A 16691-nucleotide genomic window follows, 5' to 3' on the forward strand; every position below is an offset into this window, starting at 1 on the left:
AAGAAAGAACTTCTATAGCCGCACTGCAGCTGCTCCAAATACCAGAGAGGGAGAGTTTCAATATTAAATGTTGCATCATTCAATATTAGAAGAAATTATATAACTTACAGAGCTTATAGTATGTGTTGCACGTCCTCCATCAAGACCGGGGCTCCGCAGAACATTACTTAGTTTTATGTCACAAAATAGGACATTGTCATATATAAACAGCTTAAATATATAGAATAAACATCCTACATAAAGATTATCCAATGTAACATCCTGAAAAAGACATTTCTGCACAAATAGTAGTTTTGATACTTAGACTAAATGCTGATAATCCAAGCAAACTTTTTGAATCCAGACTTTTAATAGATTGTCCTTGCATTGTGATTGTACTCCTATCTGAGCGTTTCTCCCACCCCTGCTGAGGATGGAGGTAGAGAAAGTCGTCACAGAGTCTGTTGCTCTCTGTAAGAAAAAGGAACTAACGTGATCACAGCGGCTAGTTCACCCCTGTGCCACTTCCTGGCGTGTGTGCAAAGCAGCCTTTAACTCTGTGTTTGTTTGACCTCTGCACATCGTCTTCTCTCTGCGCATCTTTGCCAAAGTGCTACGCAGAAACAAATGGAAACGAACATGCTCTGTCATCGAGCCAAGCAACCCTCGCTAGCGCCAACAGAATCCTACCTCCTGCAGCTTGTAAGTGTATCAAAATAAAATATCATTTAATGACCACTTCACATTACATTCAACCATATTTGAGCCGGTTTTCTTTGATATTTTAACTGGTACAACTCTTGAAACAGCAAGACAGAGACAGGAATGAAGATTTTTATGGGAATCCATCTTCCAAGTCCATCTTCAAAGTCAATTAATGTCCCTCTGAAAATCTGGAGCAGTTCATTGTCTGGCTGGTGTGCGTCTGTGAGCTGGAGACAAGCGAAGGGCCGTGGCAGGAAGCAATGACCGTGTTTGACAGCTTGTCTCTGGGCCTATGCTGGCAGCCGACCTCCCCCCGTCTCTGTGTCACTGATGTCCAGGGCCGGCTGATAGTCCGCCATCGCTGCTGCTACTGCTGCTGCTGCTGATGCGGTTGATACTGTAGCTGCCTCTGAGGCGCCGTCACAGCAGGAACACACCTGGAAAACACACACAGGTTTACATGAGTTATTAAAGCGAGAGGGTGAGAGGAGCAGAGGAGGAGATACAATGTGCAAAAGTGGGTCTGGACATTTCTCTTTCACATGGGAAGAACACAGCATATCGATACCGGCATCAGTTCTTATCACCAAAAGCTATTGAATCTTGTTGTCTTTCTAAGTTGACAACTTCATCTACATCTGTCTAAGAGTATGGCCCCTCTGTAAAGTCCCATATAGACAACTGACTGGAAAATTCATCGGAAAACGTCAGGTCTATAGAAAAACCTTTTCATATGATGTTTGTCATATGAAAGATAAAATCTGTAAGAGTGACAATCTTAAAATAAGTTATGTTATCCATAAAAATGTAGAGGTCTCCTTCTTAAAAACCTAAGTTATTATTTAACTATATAATGAATTTCACATCTTTTGACAGTGTTTTTTTTGCCATATCTACTTTGGGACAGAAGGATACAGACACATCCAAACTGTAATAGACATATCAACCCATAAATCTATTCATCACATATATAATTCTCATTCCAATAATGGACTATAAATATTATACCTTGATGTCTATGGCCTTGGGTTGACCTCCATTCTTCATCCAGGGGTGGACCTCCATCAGCTCCTTCTTCTGCTCCTCAGAGAAGCATGGCTGGTTCTTGTGCAGCAGCCGCAGCTTCTCCCTGTCCTCTCTGAGCACTTGCTGGATGTCACTGCACACACAAGCAAACACAGGCACTCAGCACACAACCCAACAGTCGTATCTGACAGCGCTTTTTGAGGGTTTGACAAACTCTGAACAATAACAAGATCCCTTCCTCTGACAACAACAGAGAAAAGGATGATTGTTTCGCTCTATTTGTCTCCACCACTTCCTGCAACACTTCAGTAAAAACAGAGACTCTGCTGATAATCATCTGCTGACAGGCCCATTGACTGTCTGGCTTCTATTATCTATCCACTGTGCTAACGTAAGGGTGCCATCTGGTGGTGGAAAATATCACTCCATCCTGATTCTTATTTCTAAATTCAACATATCAGAACATCATTCTTTGCGGCAGGCACAAAGGCACAGGGACAATTCACCTTGAGCGAAATACAAACAATAAAACAAACTGCACGGCTGTTCACCCCTTTTTATCTACAGCAGTAGTCTCCCTGCAAAACTGCAAACTCCCTGCAGTTTTGCAGGGAGAACTTATTGTGTATGTATGCGATGAGATGTGTACTTCCTGCCTCTTGGCTGAACTCACAGTATCCTCCACAGTCTTAAAAGGTAAACCAGTCTATTACCGGGGTACTCTTACCCTTCCACAACAAATACAGAACTTTGATTATCTAACACAACAGTGTCTAGAGAGCCACTACCATAATCCGGATTGGCTGCACCCCCATGCCATGAGCAGCCACAGTGTGTCCTGCAGTACATACCTGATGAACTGTTCGCTCTGCTCCATGTCCACGGGCCTTTCGTCGCTGCCGCTCAGATGACCTTTGACCTTCTGGCTGTTCTGGGATGAGTCCACGCTGCCAAAGTATTTACTGCTGTTGTTGCTTCCTGTAAACAAACAGGACAACGTACAGTGATGAGTTTTACATATTTTTTTTTTACATTAAACCATGTAAATCTTTTTAAGTAAAATGATGATCCATAAAGAACAATATGAGAACAATATGCCTTCTTTAAACAAAGCTGATGTGACTTGTAACTCTGTTCTGCTGAATCCCCCCCCCCCCCCCCCCCCCAGAGGTTTTGTCAGGTTGATTTTATCTAATGCAATCCATGAGATGTAAAAAGTTATGTTCGGACCTGTTCCACTGCCGGAGGTCCCACTCGCCGACACTCCACTGCCTGATGTCCTGCTATTAGATGTACGGCTGTTGGACGTCCCGCTGGCCGAGGTTCCACGTCCGTTGGACCCTGAGCCCATGGACCCCGAGGTGGCCGAGCCTGTGCCTGAACAAGAGTCCTCTTGGAGCAGAATGTCCAACATGCCGCTGGATAAAGAGTTCGCATCACTGGTGTTCCCGCTGCCACGTGAGCTTGCCTGAAAAAAAAACAACATAAAAACAAAAGCATTAAAGAGGAGCCGGACTTCAGAGATGGACTGCAGTGCTCCCTTCGACTAGTGCTTCTTTATGAAACAGGCAGGCGCAGTGTCATGAGTTGTGTTGCGCCTTGCCTCTGCATTTGAAGCCTCCATTTGGATTAAATATCTGTGAGGAGCATGAAAATCAGTCTGCCTCATCGATAACCTGGTGCACCATATCACACCATTAAAGGTTGAGCTCAGTTAGAAACATTACAGTAATCTCGATTCATCTCTTGCTGATTTAAAGGAGAATGTAAAATATAGTGCGAAAGTGAAAAGATCAATATGTAAGCAGTGGATAATTGTAAACATTCTTTGTGTGTTCCTGGTCAAATCTAAATACAAAAGAACACAGAGAAAACAACGGTGCGTCACCAATGATGCTAAAATTGGATTCAACTACTGATGTTATTAATGTGGTTCAAGCCTCAGAGGCCTTTCATGCAAAATCAAAGAGAACATGTGCAACAAGTCATACATACAGTACTAATCAAAGATGTTCTAATACCGATACCAGCAAAGGAAATGCCTCTGATACTGCTGAAAATGTCGGGTCGGGCACCGGTGAGTACGCAAACCTATGTACTGATCCGATACAACTTCTTTAAAGTGTAGTAGTTCCACCCAGATAAAACTGCAATATTCCATTCAAGGAAAACACATATCGATGAGGAAGGGGTTTCCGGTAGTGTCAGTTAGAGCTTCCTAAAATGTCACAGTATTTCATGCAACGTGGCAACATTTACTGTATCCAAGACTTCAGTTTTAAGCTATTTAAAAGGAAGAAATTGTTTGGGTTTCCCTAGATTTATTAGTTTGTTTTCTTTTTCAGTTTTGACTCTCAAACTAGATAATAAAACAAGTTCTATGGCATTTATGCCCAGTATGTATTTGTTTGTTAAAGGGTTTAACCTGAGCCAGACCATACAAAACTAACAGCAGCCATCACTTCCATACAGGGCCGGTAGCCTACAGCTGTTACAACATGTTATATATGTTGTTATATTTTCAAATGTACTGATACTGGGTCAGTACACGATATCAGATGATACACAAAGTCCAGGTATCAGAGTCTGCTTTGTGAAGGTAAATATTGTATTGGAACATCTCTAGCTATGAAGGTTATCCTTATGTTTCTCAGTCTCATGCGTCAAAAATACAACGCAATATATTTTCTTCAACAGATAAGGATAGTGCAAATCATAAGTCATGAAAAGGAATAATAGGAGAAACTGTTACAGACATATGATTTGGGAAGAAATGGGATTGGAGAAGTATAGAGGTTTTCTGTTGAATCGCCTACCTCATTGCTGTAAGCCCTCAGCCTAGAGAACACTTTATCCCAAGACAAACGCTCACAGGCACAGCACGTGCACTCGCAAAACAACGGTCCAGGAGGACCAAGGAGACTGAGAGACGGCTAAAGGGATAATAACATCACGTGTTAATACCCTTGGCCACATTTCATTGGAGTAGTCGAGATGGATTCGACTTCACATATGGCATAGCAATACAACAGTGAAATACTGGCACTTTAACTGAGAAATCACTGCGATGATTCAATTACATCACAGGGGGCTATGAGACAAAAGATTATTGTGGGACCACGCCACAGCCTCCCTATGGGGGTCAACACAAACCTCAATGAAAAAGTTCAGTGAGGCATTGACATTTATCCTGACAGTTTAAGGAGAATATCAGGCACACGCTTTGGAAGATTTGGGGAGGAAAGGAGAGAGAAAGAAGACAGCAACAGAGAGAGGGATATTTCCTTGTTTACTTGCTTCAGCCCCCTCACCTTGGATGGAGTGCCGATTGCTCCTTTCTCCCTTTCAGCGGTGTTCCCTTGTCCTCCAGGGGGCAGCATTGTGTTGTCCAGGAGGTCTGCAGACAGCTCAAGCTCCAGCAGGTTGAGGGGTGAACTGCAGCCAGACTGGAACAGAGGTGGGGATGCTGGACCTCCTCCCAATCCAGACTGGGGCGACGATGGGCGAGACTGGGTCTCTGCCAGGCCCTTTGGGATTTCCGTGGATAGAGGGAGGTGGTACGATGGGGTCATGTACCCGGCCGTGGGGGCAAAAAGGTTCTGGGGGTTGAAGTGATTCTGGACACCGAAGGAGGGTTGAACCATGAAAGTGCCCTGGCCTGGGAAGGCAGCCTGACAAAAAGGATGTGTTGGGGTGGTGAAGCCTCCGGTCTCTGCGTGGTACACTGGCTGTGGTGGTTGAGGCCCGGGGGTCATTGCAGAGTACATGTAGTTTGGCAGCACATAAGCCACCATGGGGGTGACCATGGGGGTGACCATGGGGGTGACCATGGGGGTGTTGAAGGGAACAGGATGGATAGATGGCGGGTAGGAAGGGGCTTGGGCAGTTGGGTTGTCCCCAAAATTTGCTAGAGGGGGATCTGTGTGAGTCGCTATGGAAGCAGGTGTGGGGTAACCCTGGAGAGGGAAGCCTGGGATCATGGCCGGGTAGGTCATGGCGTACGGGGACTGCGAGGTGTCAGAGGAGGACCAGCAGGTGGGGTTAAGGCCATGGTTTATGCGAGGTTGCCGCAGATGCCGATGACTGTAGTGTGACTCCGTGCTGTCCGAGGACTCAACCTGCCTCGCTCGCTTCGACTTGGTCTTCTTGTTGCGTGTTCCTCGCCGTGCGACGGGCTCTGTAACCAGTCCAGCCTGTTTGAAGGGCCGAGCAGCGGGCACAGCTGGAGGGTCGAGAAGAACAAAATGGGTTGAGTGATAAGTGATTTAGACATTTTCCTCAACGAAATAAGTTTGGAAAATCATGTAACTACTTCTGCCTCTTGCCCCATATGACTTCTATTAAGTTACGTTGGCCACAGTTCTTACAAATTACATTGTTAAGCCAAAAACGATTAATGCAATTTGAAGATTAACCCATAAAGTATGATGTATGACAGAGATTATGAGTCAGTGTGGTGTTCAGTGGTACCATCACTGGCGATCTGCTCTCGCTGGCGCTCCAGGTACTCGGAGCAGTTGGCTTGCAGCGTTGTGAGTCTACTGAGCTCTTTGAAGCGATGCAGGAAGGCCTGCTCCTCCTTCTGCGTGTGGGCCGCCAACACCTGCTTGGTCAGTCCCAGTTTCTTGTAGGACTCCCTCTCCTGACTGGGAGGTGAAACAGCGCAATGAGGAGCCCCAGCGTTCAGGCAGGATTCTGTCATCTCCCCCGCTCCTGGTACATCCTCTATGATCTCTGCACAGATGACAGTGGGGAAACTACTTAACACACAGTCCAGTAACAGGTGAAAAGTTTGCAGTGAAAATGACAATAAGCGAAAGGCCGGTAGTGGCCGGTAAAATAATGGCCCATTGGTACTGTAGGTGTAGTATGACATATTATCTACGTCTTTTACTACATCACCAGGTTGTGAGATTGAGTGTAAGTCTGAGTGGCCCCAAATTAAAGAGAGATTTCCTCGAGTTTTTGGACTATCATAGTCATCAGAGTGGCCATTGAGCAATCTCTTTCACTTACATCTTACACACTGAACCTTTAACTCTGGTTCAATTTTTCTTCTGATCTGATATCTTTGTAAAAATATGCAGTAAGAGATGACGTTATTTTGGAGATAAATGTTTTTTCACTGCACTGTACCTGACTCAGGTTGAGGTTTCTTGTCACCAACATGCACTAAGGTGCTACTGTAGCTACACTGGCTGGTGACCGACACCACACTCTCCGGTTTGTTAGGTACAGGCAGGGGCAGCGAAGTGCCAACTACTGCAGTGGCGGCATCACCGGACTTTTTGTCTCGATCATCCATAGCAGAAACTCCAGACTGATCCTTTAACAAAGCTGGTTCTGCCAAAGAGAACAGAGGAGAAGACATACTGACACTGTGTTCTGAATGTAGAGTCTGAGAGAGTTTAAAGAGCAAAGTGTGAAGAGATTAGAAGCTTTATGTGATGATGTGACAATAAGTTTCCTTTCGAGGTGTGAACAGAAGCAGTGCCTTACCTTCAGACAACTGGATGTTGCTGCTCCCTTTCTGTTTGTCCTCATCCGAGTTGGAGGATGTGGTGTTGGAAGAAGACTGACACTTCCTCTTCATGTTGATGGGAACAATACAGTTCTCCAAATACCTGCAGGAAGCACAACACACTGATCAGTTTACCATCTCTTATTGACAATTAGTTATAATATATATAATCTGTCGTTATATTATTTATAGGAAATTTGGGGATCACAGCTTCTATTTATTAAAATCATGTCAATTTTGTACCTGACGACGCTGTCCAAACAGCTGATCTGCTGGTAGGAGTAGACAGTCTGGTCATTGAAGGCCAGCTCCTCCTGAACAGATGTCTGGCTCTCCTCCATAGACCACGGCTCCTTGAGAGGGGTTGGCGATTCTTCGGTCTGCACCACAGCTGGGCTCTTCTGTGAAGACTCTACTGGGGAGAAGCCAGTGGTTAGGGGACGATTGATGCGCTTAGACGAATATATGATTATTTGCATACATTTTACACACAAATATGCGTCTGCAGCTTATCAGCTGGACTTACTGCTGATGCTTTTCTTGTTGTCTGGTTTGGGTGTCTGCTGCTCCTGACTCTTCTGAAGGTGAACCCCATGGCAGATTTCCTGAAAAGTTCGCTGTGAGATAGAGACAAGACGCTGTGGTCAGAAATAATATTTTCTTTCTATGTTTCGTGTAATATTTTGTATATAAGTCACTAAACCCAGGACTATGGACCGTTATTGTATGATTGTGTCCAGGTATGGCCACATCGTATTTGACTGGTACTCACTGGTCTGGCTTTGCTGATCAGTTCCTCCTCCTCTCGCAGCACCTTGCTCTTGTTAATGCTCTCACTTGAGGAGGACAGTCCCAAAAGGTGGTCATTGCTGTTCAGACTGCCGTGGCCACTTGACCCACTGTTATGAACCGGCTAATCAGAGAAAAGAGAGGGAAGATTAAAAGGAAGAAGATGATGTAGAACTGGCTAAATTAATCCAAGTGTCTATTCGCCTGATTTGTCTTTTGAAAGGAAAATGTTGCTCTAATCCCAGGGCTTTTCTTCTAGGATTTACCACGACTAAAAGATTCTGCCTTCATTCTTAATCCATACTGAACATCCTTAAATATTTTCATTTGTCATCCTCCCTCACCTGTAGCAGGAGGCGGTGGATCTGCTCTGTCATATCCTGGATGTCAGAGTCCATGGTCTTTGTCTCCCCGAGAGAGGAGGCCCGGGCCACAAAAACATCTTCATTCACGGGGCCCCTGTTGGACAACGACAAAACATCAGTCGATGAAAATCAGGAACGTTTAAACTGTGCATCTGTTTAGATATTTATAAGACTGATACTCACATGCGAACTTTGTGTCTCCCAATGACAAATGAGACCTTGCGGCTCCAGGGGTTGACGAAACTGGACCAGCTGGTGTCGAGGATGACGTACTCTCCGTTTCGTGCACAGAAGCGGATTGATGAGTGGTCAAATGGCTGCCCTGCGTATTGAAGGACTATACACAAAACCCCCAAATCCCAAGTTAGAACAGTGTGTGGACAGATTTGCAGTGCAGACATAGGAAATTATGTCTTGAGCTTTATAATTCTGTAGACTCACTCTTTCTGTGAATGGCCATCATGATGGGTCGGTCATTGGGATGCAGGTGGAGCAGGAGGGATGTGCCGATCAGGTCCTGAGGGAGGTACCCGAGGAGAGGAACAGCCCTGATACAAATAAAACATGTATCATCTCAGTTATTTAGTTCCACGATGTCCTTGTGTGATTTGGTGCTACATTTGAGTTTTTGTGGCTCAGCATTAAAAGCATTTCTGTCGTGGCTTACCGCTCATCGACATCCTGGAACACACAACTGGGAGTGTGTGTGGTGGTGAAGATCCGCTTGTCTGAGGGAATTCTGGGTGCTTTAAAAAGGAAGACAATTTGTGAAATTGTTAAAAATGTTAAACCTTTGACAGGAGTACAAACTGGGGAAAGGTGCTGATTTAAAACACAATTTCTATTCAAAGTAGTAATATGACTATTTCTGATAAATTAAAACAATTTAATATAGAAGAAATATAACTGATAGAAGCAAGTGTGCCTGGATAACAAATAGAAATGTGATATTAAATCAGGTTTTTCCTCAAAACCTGCAGTCAGGCACTTACCATCATAACCAGAGTGAACCCTCTCAGCCAGGAGGAGGCAGCAGAACTGGTCCTCAGAGTGGACGGTGTCCTGAACCTTCATCCGATACGGTGTCATGCGGAAGGGATAGTACTGCATGATGCCCTCACACTCTTTACCACCGCTGTAATTTAGAATGTATAAGATGAGCTAAGTTAGACAGGGATGGTCTATTCACAAACAGATTTCAAGAATATGAACACCAGGGGTTGCTGTGCCGTTATTTTTACCTGATACGACAGAAGAAGGATTTGTCCTGCATGATGTCAGGCGGGGATGACTCTGAAAGGGGTAAAGAAAAATGTTTTAATTCAGATAAAGGAGGGGGGGGGGGGGGTCTCAATCAAGCTTTGATTAGTTCAGAACAGCGCTGCACTTAATGAGATGAATTTACCCAGAATTGAGTTCTTTATTTATTCCCAGGCATACACGGGTCGAAGCGAAACAGAAAAAGTGCAGCTCTGGGTCTGAGGTTTATCAAGTCAAGTCAGATTTTTCAGATGTTGTGTTGTTTTTGTACCTGCTCCAGTACACATGCTCCATGACGGCAGGCGGTACGGCGTTGTGAAGCTGTAAAACACGCTCACATCCTGTGGCGGCAGGAACTCCACGAATTTTGTGTTTTTGAACACCTCTCTCTTGCAGTTGAGGATGGAGGCGGCCTGATCCGAAATGTAGACGATGCGTCCCGTGGTCAGTGACACTGCCACTGCAAAAATGTCCTGTGGAACACAAAGGCCAAATTTGTGGGATGAATACAAAAGAATACTTGAATGCAGTAACATTAAAGTTTTTTTGTTCAAACCTTCATTATTCAAGCAAAGTGGACAAACATTAATGAATTGTTATTCTTGTCAAAGAACATAAATATCAGTGTTATAGTAAAAACAATCATCATGGACTGTTTATAAAGATGGATGACATGAAAGTGAAACCAAAGTGTCTCAATCGCCACCTGGTGGCTGGCTGCAGTATAGATTGTCAATCCCCCCTCCATGTAAGTGGAGGGAACCAAACAAAAAAGTATTTATATATATGTATATAACAACTTACACACAGTCTATGATTATTACTCAGTGATCATATACTCAGTTACTCACATTGTTCTTGAGGGTGTACTCAGACGTAATGCTGTCTATTTCCTCTATTGTGTAAGAAGACACATCCGGGCCTGAGGGTTGACTGTCATTGGTCATCAGAAGCTGGTAATACTCCTCATTGGCTGTAGAAATAAAGGCAATGTCTGATGAATACATACGCACCGTGAACAGCAGATGATCTACTCACACTGTAGTCATGTATTAATGATGAAAGATTTCTCAGTGTTGCACTAAAATACATCCTATTGTTTAACAACCGAGCTGCATCTGTACAACTGAACCCCAGCCTGCTCATCTCTTACCATTAGCTGCTAACAAGTTCTTATAACCAGCAGCTGTATTTATGAATTTACTTGTGAAGGGTTCACAAAGCTCAGCCTTACCTTCCACCTGTTTGACACAGTGCAGCGCGTGCTTGAGCATGTTCAACGTGGAGGACTTGCTACCACTTCTCTTCTCAGCAGGCAGGTGAAGCTTCAGCTCTTTCAGGGTTTTAATCAGCTCCTTCTGCGTCTTGGCTTTGGCGGACTCCTGACTACTGTGGGTTGCACAACGACAAAAGAGGGCCAGTCAGATTTTGCAGCAAGGAAAAGTGTCCCTCGAAAGAGATTAGACAATGAAAGGAGAAGATAACTCACAATGTATGAGAATTAGAGCCTGTTCGATTAGGGTACAGACACACTGTATCGGCATTGACCCCAAAAATCTACATCGGTTGGGCTCTAAAGATTTTAAATAAAAATGTGACTTTCAGGTGACAAGTGTTTCAGCCGCAGTTACTGGTCTTACCTGCAGCCACTGGTCGAGGGGTTGTCCTGCTCTGAGCTCAGCAGACTGAAGGCATTTGAGCTGCTGGGAGGAGACGAGCTGTGGGAGTTGGAGCTGTGGGGGAGACGACGACAAGTGAACATTAGGCAGCGAAAACTAAAATGTCCCTCAGTAGAGCCCACCCCTCTGCCTAGGCTCTAACAATCCCTTGGGATTAAAAAAAGAAGCTATGTTCGGCTTTACAATGTGGGTTGTTGATAAGGTGATCCCCAAAAAAGATCAGCTGCTTTCTGTCTTTGTGGGCGCGACTGGGGGAACAGCATGTACTGTATGCTTCAATTCTCATTAAGGAGCCAGGTAAGAGAAGAAAACACTTCAAATCTGAGGTCAGTCTCACCTCCCTGAGGACCTTAAGTGCATCTCTAGCACAACAGGGGCACAGCACAAATATAGAAAGAGCTGCAGACTGAATACATCTGACAGCAGGGGTGCTGCTGGAAATTCTGGTTGCATTGTCGGTAGATTTCATGAGAACAGGAAATTACAGGTTGGTTACAAGCAGAAGAGGGAAGGTATTTTTGCTTTTTGTTCGTTTTTATGAAAACAAAGTTGCAGTCAGTTTAATTCAAGGCCTCGAACTGTTAATGTGCAGGAACTGGACTCTTCCACTGATCTGTGTGGGTATGTAGTCCACTGCATTAGCCAGCAAGATTAACTAACGGCTATTAACAGCTGTCTGAGACACTGATTTGTTAATTTGCTGCTGTGAATAACCTGCTTACCTGGCTAATAATAGAAGACACCTTCCCAAATAGCCTCCCAGAGAACAAGCAGGTATCGAACTAGCAGGTAAAGCCTTCAGTAACCAAGTAAGCAAGAGCTAGTTTTAGACTGAACATGTATTAGTGTCACCAGAGGAGACCTCTCAAAGAGGAACAGGAGGTTCTGTTTAAGATTTAAGACAGGAAGAGGGACTGGGAGAAAAACAACAACTTGAAAGCTCACAAATCTGTTCGCTCTGCCAAGTAATAAACAGAGACAAATACCGCGTTGCTGTGGCAATACTAAGGCGCTGAAGCGTGTGACTTTCTTTTCCTTAATGGTCAATATCCGCTCTGTACTCCTACTGCATAGTTTAAAAAACTATTTTTGGTCAGGCTGTATTCATGTCCACACAATCCTTAGTGCGTCATGGAAATATTTTGTCCTAGTGACTAAAGACAAAGACTCTGGTGGTGGGTGGTGAAACAGATGTGATTGTTCATCTATTCAGCCTTGGAGATTTTCTGAATCTGTGAATATTAACTATGAGGGCAGAAGGAAGGGAAATTAAGCGTTCCTCTCCAGTCTACCGCTCTTTTCAGCACACCAGAAAAAGATACGGCCCAATGATCATGTCATCAAACACGACTGACCTTTTGTTGCTTTCAGAAGATTCCTGCAGGGCAGAGTCTTTGCTGTTTCCATTTGAACTGCCCATCGAGCTGTGGCCGTGGCTGTGGCTGCCGTGACTCTCATTGCCGTGCGATTCGGTCCCGCTTCCACTCGACCCACTGCTCTTCATCTCCACGTCCTCCTCAGGAAGCGAGCGAGAGCGGGTGTTCTTGCGATGGGTGTGCAGCAAGGCGGGGGGGTCCTGGCCACTGCTGTCGCTGCCCTCCGAGGCGAGGCCGAGGTTGGGCCCACCTTGGTTGTAACCTCCAGTCCGTTGCAGCTGTGCCATCGAGCTGCACCCAGAGGCCCTTCTCGGCATGGAGCTGCAGGACGTGGATGCTCTGCAGCCTGAGGCTCCCTCCTGGTCCTCCAGAATTGCGAAGTGGTAGAGTTTGGAATTTGAATTTTCAGACATCAGGATATGTGCGGCACTGGGCTTGTTCCAGTTCAATTTGTTGGATGAAGATATAACAACAACAATCACCCCATTTTAACAGGGGTGTCACTGCAGGGAATGTGGTAGGAAGTGGATAGATCTGTTGAGAGAGAGGTGTTTCACACGTCAGTACCCATCAAGCAACGAGAATGCACCACAGCTCAAGCAAACAGCCCATTCCAGGCAGACAGGTTTATGAGCACTGCACTAGTTCTTAAACAGCTGATCACTTGAAAAGATTGTCAAGATTTTAGCAAACCTTTATCGCAAAGTGATAAAACTTGTTTGTTAAAGATCAACTCCTCCTCCGGCCCTAGATGCTAGAGAGTTCACTATTATGCAATCCGGTTTGTCACAAACCTGACCTGTACAGGGTTTTCATCCCTGCTGATGTCTGAATTGGGTCAGTGTGTGGTGAGTCAGCCCCCCTTGGGAGCGAGCACGGTACAATAGAGCCGTGAGTGACCTGCCTTCTCCGCAAAGTACAGCACTCAAGACCAGCTTTGTGAGTCTGAAGAATCAAATCCAAACCCCCTTCATAGCAGGCCTTTGAATACACATAGGGGACGATCCAACTGTGACATGATATTACTCAGCCAGGCGATATTACATCTCCTGAACTGTTCTGCACAAACTGCTGACCAAGTTTGCTTACTCTTTTGCACAGAGAAGCTTTTTGGCAAGTGCTGCAGCAGAAGAAGTGACTACCACTCAAAGTAAAGTCCTAAATTCTAGAGCTGACTGTCCGCATGCCCGAGTAATTAGGCCAAGAGCTTATTCTAGTTACAACCACCACTGTGCTAATATCCGTGAATTATTCCCACGGAAATCAATGAAATGTGCATCAACCAGATCTTTGCATCATCCTGCTGACAAACCAACCAACCACAAATTGACAGGGTGAGAACATGTTCTCCTTGATGGAGATTATCAGTACTTTATTCTCGAAATTCAAAATTAAGTGAGAATTTAATAACACGTCAACTTAATTCTTTATATTTTTTGTAAATCTCAGAAGGCAAGATGAAAAAAAAAAACTTCCTTTTTTAAACCCGTTACTAATACTCTTCTATAGCTTTTGTATAAACACAGGCCATGACACATTTAAATGTCATGTATGATGTGTTTCCTTCCAAAGTGCACAGCGGCTGGCAGCAGGTGAACGAGGCAGTTACATCAATGAAATGGAGGAGAAGCGAGGAGCAGGTGGTCTAACAAGGTATAGATGATAGAAACACGATCACAGGTTGCGTACATAGTGCTCTACTCAAGCACTGTCACTCATGTTAATGCAATCAAACAGTCATTCTGGGCCCTTGGGAACATGTTGCTGTAGAAAAAGGAACAGTCCATTCAGACTGGACCTACAACCATTAAATTAAAGGTCGGAAAATTTAAATTAGATTGTATTTGATCAGGTTTCTTGCTGGCACAGGTGATGGCGACAATAAATGTCAACATGTGAAATTACTCATTCTTTCAAGTAAGAGGTTGAATCAGAAATTCTAAGTGAAGGTTGTGGTAGACCAATAATTAAAAAAAAGGCTTGCCATACACTTTCTCTAAAAAAGAATCGTTTAAGAACTGAAACCTCTACTATACTCAGATAATTTAAATTTGCAATGTTGCATATACCATTTGTAAAGTGCACTCTTAGTAGAGTGACGATAACAAATGCTCATTTAAACTTTGATAAGGAGTATCCAGATGTAGATCAAAATTACTTTTTTTTCGTTCATATTCTCACTTGAAGCCATGGACATGAACATCTTCATTGTGAATGGACACTTCCAAGACGCAGCGTGTCCTTTATGTAAGTGCGGTGCTCTTCTTTCATGGCCAAGACAGTTATGCAAACTGGACTGGAGCAGCAAGACAGTCTCCTCACATCTGTGTCTGCTGCTGCTGCTGCACTGGGCTGTTTATGTAAGGTCTATTTTTCATGTGACACACACTGACACCAGATCTCAACACAATATGCACAGTGATCAGTCAACTGGAGCACCGTCAGCCTGACTGCGTGACGCCTTCACTGCCCTTACATAAATGTGTGTTAGCTGCTGTCATGTGGTCAGGGCTGGAGGGAGCTTGGTCTACTGACTGGGCCTGACCCTCCCACTGACACAGTTATGCAACTTTCACGTTTCGGTGATATCATTTCCAGTCTTATTATTATTAGAATTCATACAAAAAAGAATGCGTTCATTATTAATTTTTTGAAACATTATTTTAGAGAAAAATATCTTCCCTGCAGACAACATGGGTAGACGCCGGCTGACACCTGGTTACAAGAGCTGCATGAATCACAATCCTCTCTTGTTATCAGAGTAGGTTTCTTCTGGATTCATTGTGTTTTTTTCATTCACTCTATATTTCTATTTCACTGGAAGATATCTTTTAGTCTGCATCAGCTGAGCCGAGTGTGAAGGAAAAGAGAATGCAGGTTTGATTTTTGAGGTAAAGTTTGATTTCAGATAAGTGGAAAAAAGGTGGGCGTGGGGAATTTGTCCCAGGCCGGATGCAGAGCACTCAAACACTCTGCAAAAGTAATCAAATACATTGCAACTCACTTGAAGCCATTCATCATTATGAATGGACGATTCCAAGTCGCAGCGTGTCCTTTATGTAAGTGCTGTGCTCTTCTTCCGTGGCCATGACAGTAACGCAAACTGGACCGGAGCAGCTAGACAGTCTCCTCACATCTCTGTCTGCACTGCTGTTTATCTCAGGCGTATTTCTCATGTGACACACGATGGCACGACACACATGTGTGTTATGTGGGCAGGGCTGGAGGCTGCTTCGTCTACTGACAGGGGCTGACCCGCATTCTGACACACTTATTCAACTTCCACGCTTCCTCCAGTCAACCCGACACTTCCCATGTTCTTAATGCGACATGTCAACACTGTTGTCATCTGCAGTGGACACGTTTTTTTAAAACAACGACGCTCGAGCGAACAAGCAGAAACTCCACCAACCTGTCAGGAGCAGCTGCTCTGCGGCTTCCGGTGGGTCCGTGAGATGAGCCCGTGCTGGTATGGCGGCTGTCAGTGGTTGGTTCCAGCTTTCGGTTGCTTCTGGTTCTGAGTCCGTCCGACACACCGCGCTCTCCAGCTGAACTTTCCGCTCACGTCGGGACTGTGCTCTGTATCTACAGCTGAGCTGTGACCTCATTCCGTGCTCTGCTCTGAGCCCCTCCTACCTCCGTGCGCCTATTGGTCCAGAAAGCTGCTCGTCACCGCGTCACGATGCTCTGGACCAATCGGCGCCTCCTGCCTCCATGGGCACGGTCGCGGAAGTCGCCGGTCCTCGTTGCAATTGGTCAGCTAGGCAGCCACTCTCTTTACATAAGGATGTCACCGCGTTCACGTGGAAACTCACCACGCCGCCACCAGCGTGAATGAGGAGAGAGCAAATCAACGGGACGCAGCTGCCGGTGAATGGAGTGATGCCGATGGTTGGCTGCGCGCGGCACCGCGCTGTTATCTAAACTGTTATACAAGTGTGCGCGTGGCCGCGTGGCCGCTGCGGCTTGAATTGTTGGTCATTCACGCAGC

The 16691-nt window shown here is 45.0% G+C and overlaps 1 protein-coding gene across 4 annotated transcripts; it reads right to left on the reverse strand.

Annotated features, from left to right (window-relative positions):
* Positions 1–326: 326 nt before the first annotated feature.
* On the reverse strand, positions 327–16279 carry per2 (period circadian clock 2). Of its 4 annotated transcripts, none has more exons than XM_053437364.1 (23): positions 16113–16279; positions 12680–13234; positions 11286–11378; positions 10880–11034; positions 10497–10618; positions 9917–10118; positions 9627–9678; positions 9378–9520; positions 9053–9131; positions 8827–8933; positions 8569–8722; positions 8365–8479; positions 8004–8144; positions 7758–7848; positions 7475–7643; positions 7210–7334; positions 6847–7053; positions 6181–6444; positions 5022–5932; positions 2941–3178; positions 2562–2688; positions 1693–1843; positions 327–1121 (listed from the first exon to the last, which is right to left on the reverse strand). In XM_053437364.1, exons 2-23 carry the CDS (start codon positions 13111–13113, stop codon positions 975–977), a joined length of 4227 nt encoding a protein of 1408 aa, XP_053293339.1. In that variant the 5' UTR covers positions 13114–13234; positions 16113–16279; the 3' UTR covers positions 327–974. The 4 variants fall into 4 exon arrangements, with proteins under 4 accessions (XP_053293339.1, XP_053293337.1, XP_053293338.1 ...); XM_053437362.1 differs by having other exon boundaries at positions 7475–7646; XM_053437363.1 differs by lacking the exon at positions 16113–16279 and adding an exon at positions 15705–15841 and having other exon boundaries at positions 7475–7646.
* Between the last annotated feature and the right edge of the window lie 412 nt (positions 16280–16691).

This window comes from Pleuronectes platessa, chromosome 13 (assembly GCF_947347685.1).
Source record: "Pleuronectes platessa chromosome 13, fPlePla1.1, whole genome shotgun sequence".
Classification (NCBI taxonomy): domain Eukaryota; kingdom Metazoa; phylum Chordata; class Actinopteri; order Pleuronectiformes; family Pleuronectidae; genus Pleuronectes; species Pleuronectes platessa.